This window comes from Morone saxatilis, unplaced genomic scaffold (genome assembly GCF_004916995.1).
Source record: "Morone saxatilis isolate NCDOM2014 unplaced genomic scaffold, NCSU_SB_2.0 Contig21, whole genome shotgun sequence".
Taxonomy (NCBI): Eukaryota; Metazoa; Chordata; class Actinopteri; family Moronidae; genus Morone; species Morone saxatilis.
Window position 1 is genome coordinate 2,893,466 of NW_023339774.1, and position 7,402 is coordinate 2,900,867.

The following is a 7,402-nucleotide window of genomic DNA, read 5'->3' on the forward strand; positions in this document are numbered from 1 at the left end:
GGCACCCTCAGGGGTTATTGGGTCGTGGACAGCCAATCTCTCTCAGCTTAATCAACAGCAGCAGAGGTGATTGCAACCCCGCAGGGGACTGCTGGGAAAAAAAGATGGAGGGAGGAGGAGAGGTGGAGGGGGAGAGAACGAGATAGGAACGAATGGGAAGGTGTGAAGCGGGAGGGGGGGCTGGAAGATGAGGAAAAGATTGGAAAAGGAGGAAAAATGGGGGTGAGGATGGCGAGAGGGGGGAGAGGATGGAACGATGGGCGGGAGGAAGGGGAGGACAGAAGATTGGAAAAGATAAAGAGGGAGGAAAGGGAGAGGAAAAAAGAGATGGAGGAGGAGGAAGAGACGAAGAGGTTTAAGAAAGAGGCGGGAAAATTAAGGGATGAACGTGGGAGAAAATGGGTGAGGGAATAGAGGAGAAAGATATGAGGAGGAGAGAAACCCAATCCACTGAGAAGAGGTTTTTGACCTGCTGGTGGCGCTAGGGTTTGGGAGAATCTGTGGTCATGATTTAACCCCGCTTTCACCCCGCCCTTCAGTCCTGACGAGGGCTGGGTGTCGGTACTAAACACCTTTAAAGGATCGACTGAAATAAGCCAGTACTACATAGTATCGAAACTTCTCCAGTTAACTGATACCGGTGTCCGATCATTTTTGTACCTAGATTTAGGAAAAAATGACTATTTGAATGGTTTTGCTCGCAGCCAAACACTGCAAGCGACCTTCAATTTAATGAGACGTATGATTGGCCAACTGCCGCAGCGACTAGTTAAGCTGGGCACAGTGTATTGGAATGGTGGAATTGTCAGTTCCGCGTGATGAAATGCCACCGGAATGTTTGAAAGCATGATAGCATGATAATAAAATATGTGGAAGGACTATTTCGGGATAATCTGGGAATGCAAGTAACACAACCTCATCAAGCATAGAGAGAACTTCAGCATGGAGAGCTGCACTGTGTAAAAACAGGGAGAAAATTAAGTACTTTATTGGTATCGGTATTGTAATTTTTACCCAGCTCTAGTCCTGACAGACAAATTCTAGTAGCGGCCCCTGTCAGGTAAAGTTAAATTAGCCCAGTATCCCCAGTAATTCTGTTCATATTCAACAAATCTGCAGCGTGGGGCAGTGGTTACGTCCATAGGCTCCAGCAGTAAGTCAATCTTCATAAGGCCCCATATTAAAATGTCCAACTTCACAGTAGAAATAACTACAGCCTGGTACAAAAAACGGTTTTGGTCTCTAGAGCCAATTTCCCCGTTCATGACAACTGTACAGGGGTGATTTTTATACAACTCATCAGTTTGAATTATATTAAGGCCTAAAGTTATAGTTAAGGGAATGGCAAACACAGGAGGCTGGTTTCAGGGGCGTTTCAGTAACCAGGCTTCTTTCAGCCATGCGCACACTCCACGAATTTGCCAATTTTTGGATTAGATTCGACAACACTGAGCTTCACAACGACTCTTCAGAAACCTTTTTTAATTAGAACAGTCTGAGTAAGATTGGCTGAGAGTGTGGAGGTCAGCCTGGTGGGAATGTTTGAGTAGTTTAACTAGTTTATTTATGTTGGCAGTGAATGAAGTTTTGTTGATTTATCCAATATCACTGTTCTATCTGGTGAAAGGTGATGGAAACATAGGTCACAACCTCATTGAGAAAGGGTGTTTCAACATCACGTCGGCCAGTGTATTATGTGTTATTTCTGTGCTGTCTTCTGATTGGTTTTAAGACATAGATCCTAGGAAGAGTCACATTGTAAGAATCTGGTCCTAGTTTTATTTTAACGCAGGTCTCTGGGCTCCAAAAGATGTATCTGACAGCAATCTGTGACCACCATTTTGGATTGAGGACCAAAGCTTTCACATTTCTCTCAATCATCCAAAACAGTTTATATTGTAAAGGATATGGAGGCCTTACATGAAGAAGCTACACCAACATTTCATCTCACACCAGTCCTTTTTATTGTTTTTATTTTGAAGGAAGACTCGTAATTATGTGTAATCGCACTGTTAATACCATGTCTCCCAAATATAAAAAAAAAAAGTTCAAACAGTGGAGACGAATGGTTTCTGTGGTCTAGAACTCATTAAAAGAACAAAAATAAATAAATCGAACAAAAAAACGTATGCTGGAGCTGCAACAAACGTTGTAGCGTACAAATCCTGCGCAATGCAATGTTCAACTAAACACACACACACAGCAAAATTCTTACAAACGCAGTTGAAAACTGACGCAGAGGATAATAAAAAAAACACCAGAAAAAACATGTTGTAGGAGGAAAAACCCTCCTGTCACAGACATTAGCATATCCTGCTGTGACTGAAACATTGTGCCGTTTCTGCTCAAATTGGACTCCCTTCAAGTGATAGTTGTATTAAAAAGACTTTTCTCTTACTGATAGAATCTGCCATTTGAAGGTATCATAGAACGTCGAGATTGGCTTAGATTAGCTCAATTGCAAACATCCAGTTATTGAGCTGAGCTATGCTAATGTTACCATTTAACGTCTCTTCAGTTATGCACACAGAGACACAAAACAAGTGTCCTGGAGTTTGTGTATTCCTCAAAAACCAAATCATCCCTTTTCAAAACTGTGGAAGAGCACATCATTGTTGTAAAGAGCATTGCTGTATGCAATACACAGTGGAAGCAGACAAATGTACCAACTAAAACTGTACAATTCATGTAAGAGTTGTTGGCGGTTACCAGTGATGCCATGTGGTAAGAGGGCCAATAAAACTACATATGAAGAAAATTTGAATTTAATTTACTTATCATTGGTAGTCAATGGCAACCGCGTCCAAAAGCAGCAATTTCTAGCCTTAGGTATTGTGTACATTGTCTGTACTGACTGGAAAAAGGCTGATCTGAGTTAGTGACGAGCTCCTCCCAAAGTGAAATGCTAAAGGTCTCAAATGTCTTCACGCAACAATATCTTCAAGCTCAGACTATCAAAAAGTCTGCGCTAGCTATTGAGTGAGCACTACAACAGCGCTACCTAGAAGCCAGCTAAAAAGCTTTTTATCATGTTACATATGGAAGATATTTTAGCTGTCAGAAATGTGCGATAGCTTTCTTTCCATCAGCGAAGTTGTGGTATGCAGCCTGCCACGGTTTACAGAAGTCATCAACGACAGTGTACCTGGTGAAAAGAAAGAGTGGCACACTGAGCAGGTGAAAAGTAAGTGCTTCTTAGCTCGCTAGCTAGCTCACTATTAGCTAGCTACACCTGTACACGTCTGAGTTCATGTGGACAGTTGGGAGTATGAAACACCTCAATGAAGGTCTTTTTTTCTGGGTTTCAACATGGGGAGAGAGCTGTCGATGGCCCCGATCCCAGCAGGCACATGGAAATGGTTTCAGGGAGGGTTTTTCCTGTCAGCATTTTGGTTAAGCATGTGTAAAACTGACATAAAGCACAAGTCCAGTATTTCTAGTTAGCCAGTGTAAAAGGCACGTTATCATGGCATTACAGGATAGAAACAGCAAAGGAGGAACAGGGTCAGTGGTCAAAGGTCAAGTTACCCCCAATTAAAAGTGTCAGGTGTTATTGACATTTACACATTATTAGGGAGTCTCATACCGAGCAAATGGGGGAATCAAACTTGTGACCTTCAAGACATGTTCTGCAGCTTTAGCAACCGACGGTGAAACAAAATAAAGCATTCTTTAATTCAACCTACAGACTAATTAACGTAGGTTTTTCACATTTAGTTACTGCACTGTGATGACGGAGATGTGAGCGGATAAAAAAAGTAATGATCTGCATTGAAGTTTAGGCAGACAGAAGTCAATCGATATTCAAACTAAACTCTAATCCCACATTTGACGTATGTCACACATCTCTGCTACTTCTCTACACAGTATACTGTAAAAGAATTCCAGCATCATTGAATTTTACTCGCAGTCCCACTAAAGCAACTTTATTTTCTGCTATTACACACCTACAAGGATGTGACATATAAATTAAATATAAAAACTTATCGCCTATACAGTGTGCTCACAGTAATGGAACAGAAGGCCTCCCCTAAATGCTAAATATGTTAATCAAATCAAACATCTATTCTGACATTGATAACTCAAAGTATTAAATCAGTATTGGTAATGAAAAGTAGTATCTGCACATAATTACCTCAGGGGCTCAAAATGACTTTAAGTGACTTATTAAATAATTAGAGAGGATTCAAAGAGGAAACTACAGACGCCACGGGAGGGGGGGCAGATTGCAGGGAAAATAAAACATTCATGAGGAAACTCTGTCATGCTGTTTTTAAATCCGTACACAGTGTTTAACAATGTGTATCCTAAAAATAAATCATCCGTGTCACTGAGGATGGATGCAGCCTTCACTTTTCTCTGACATTCTTGTTGAAACAGGATCAAACCTCCGAGTGGGCGTTTCCAACATCAGTTGACAGACATCTGACACACCCTGCCGACTTCCATGGTTCGAAAGTCGACGTAGCGTTAGCTATCAACCATTAGCGATTTATGGAGGACCCATTGTAATCTTTAGTGTGTATTCCACTCGGAAAGCAGAAGCTAGTAGCTTTGCTTGCTAACATTAGCACAGGTGTACTTTTCTTCCATGTTATATCAAAATGTCAAGTCACTGGTTAGCTAGTAGGGATGAGTGAGTACTCTATTGATTGCATCTGTTTAACCAACTAAATTATCTATATTCGTATCTGCTCTCAGAGTGGGCGGGGCTTAAACCAGTTGTGGGTGGTACCTACACCTGAAGTGGGCGTGGTTAGTCTGAAGCTGATCATTTAAGCCTAAAATTTAAATTACTATATTTATTAGAAAACAGTTTACAAAACAACCTCAGAATTGAGCTTCAGAGTAATGCTTTTGATCACAAGAGTAGGAGAGCTATTTACAGAACTGTTTACTGCACTCTTTATTTTATTTTACTGCAAAAACATAACTCACTTGGTTTTAACTCAGCTACTACTTTACTTTGTCCACTTCCTTTCCTATCTATTAGCAACAACGTATTTATAATACAGCAGAAAAAAGCAATAAACAGAGTACAAAAATAAACATGTTAATGAATTTCTATAGTAATAACATATTTTGTGTAAACCATCTCACAATACCCCAAAAATTATTTCATGACACCCTGAGAGGTTCCGACCCAAGATGCTTTTTTTTGTTAAGCTGGCCTACAGCTGCACTCTGGTTTATAGTGGAAATCACTAATGTCTTTTTTAGCTCTTGTAACTCTGTACAGCACCAACATAGAATAGATGCAGGATTTAATAACTTAAATCTATCATGATACAGCAAAAGGTAAATCTCTTGAATCCTTAAAGTAGCCGTGCAATTCCTTCTAAATCGCTCTTTTTTTCCCTCTCACAGGGTACGGTCACACATGCACAAATTTGCAGCTTTTCTTCGCGTGGAGTTCAGATTCAGGCGACCTATGACCGGCTAAGTCACAGCCTCAACCAATAGCAAAGATGTGTGTGTGGTTGAGCGCATGTGTTTGCGAATGTGTGACCGTGCAGCAGCACTTTAAGGCGCGCCAACATCCTCCAATCACATTGTAAGGATTGCAGCAGGATGGGTGGACTGGTGGGCCAATGGCGCGAAGCGACAGATGAGAAGGCGGTGGGGGGAGAAACAGCCAACCAACCAGATCCCTTGTGTGTGATGTTGTTATCGAGAATGACTGTTATTCATTTAGCACCAGCAAGAAGAGAAACGGGGTGGTTTTGCACGGGCTAAGTGAATGGAATGTTTGCAAGGGAGCTGTAATCATAAAAAACACAAAAATAACAAAACAAAGCAAAAAAAAAAATAGTGCAAGGCTTTTCTTTCCTGGAGCTTTGATGTGATGCGCGCAGTGTCAGTTATCGACTTTCACCAAATGGAATCTGCAAACCCTTACAAGGGCGTTTGTTTTAATCTGTGTGGTGTGGCGGTTGGGAGATATTTACTGAATCCAGAATAGTCAGGTAATCTGAAGTGAGTGTTAAGGGCATATTACTGCCAGCAGGTTCATTTTAAGTTTTGATCACTATTTTGTGTTATTGATGCTATTTACATATTTTTAAATCATATAGTAATTATTTTGATCCATTTAAAAGTCTGTTATTCTTAATGCCTACAAATCCCATAAGAGGACCAAAACAAATGAATTGTACTGTCTGCCTATTCCTCAGATTATTAAAGTATGATTTACAAAATGCATTTTTATTTTCCCATAAAGATAAATTTAACTCCCCCCGTCCACCATGTAGGAACAATAAAACAAACATTGAAATATATTTACAGAAACCATTTGGAAAGTTCTTCATGTTATGCTTTCTATGTAGCTGACACTCTTGCTGGAGGGACGGTGTGTGTTTGTGTGTGTAGGAGCCTTCTGGTTATTGGAGAAGGCCTTCAGTTCGTTCACAGGTAGCACTGCTGCAGGAAGGGCCCCAGAGTGTGTCTGCGTTTCTATGTGAGTGTCTGACTGGCGAAGAAGGCCTTGGTCTCTCCACAGATGGGGTTGGTGCACAGCGGGCAGCGGAGGGTCAGCTGGCGGGAACAGGGCTGGTTGGACTTCAGGTGGGACTGGACCAGGTCTGCCAGAGCCTGGACAGGACCAATGACAAATACGTTCATTATTGAGACAGTAGTTGTGTTTCTGTCTGTCAGACAAAGAGTTAGTTCATTCTCACCTGAACACTCTTTTCTAGGGATGTCCGATAATATCGGCCCTCCGATATTATCGGCCGATATTCACAAAAAAAATTTAATATCGGGAATTACCGGTATCAGGTTTCTATATACCTCCAAACTATTGTGGTTAATTGATTCTTTCCATCTGACTCTCCGCAAGACATGAATAATGTATTTCACACATGTTAAACCTTTCTTTACAAATGTCGCTGTTGCTTTCTACACAGTACAGAAAAGATTAATTAAAGCAAATGAATAATTCAAGAATAAATAGTAATATAAAGGTAAGAATAGTCCAAAATGAGATTGACATACATAAAACCGATTGTGCAAGATAATAATTTGAACAAGGATTTATAAAAACAAACACCAACAACAGCAACTGGCTCTGCAGTGAAAATTCTGATGATTTAATTTTCTGTATTTCCAGCGGCTTGCTGTTTGCATACGCAGCACGACTGATGCAGTCACTGAGAACAACTAAAACTACACCAAGAAACCATCCTTCAGTAACTACCACTAATCATCTCTGGATATTATCTATACACTCAAACACACACACCACTCAAAACTTGGCGAGGCTCCTGAAGCACGGCGTTTGACACCACCCAGCCGCGTTCAGTTCTAACTGTATCCTCTTAAAGTTTCCATTGATCTGCCCCCTTCTTTAAAACCTTGCACCACCACACACACACACAATAACACACATACACACACACACAAC

The 7,402-nt window shown here is 40.9% G+C and overlaps 1 protein-coding gene across 1 annotated transcript in view; it reads right to left on the minus strand.

The window, feature by feature from the left end:
• Positions 1-1,940: 1,940 nt before the first annotated feature.
• Positions 1,941-7,402, minus strand: part of fech (ferrochelatase) — a gene marked incomplete in the record, with an annotated part of 18,445 nt that continues 12,983 nt past the window's right edge. Inside the window, 1 exon segment of the mRNA XM_035667646.1 lies at positions 1,941-6,591. Coding sequence (XP_035523539.1) covers positions 6,454-6,591 — 138 coding nt within the window.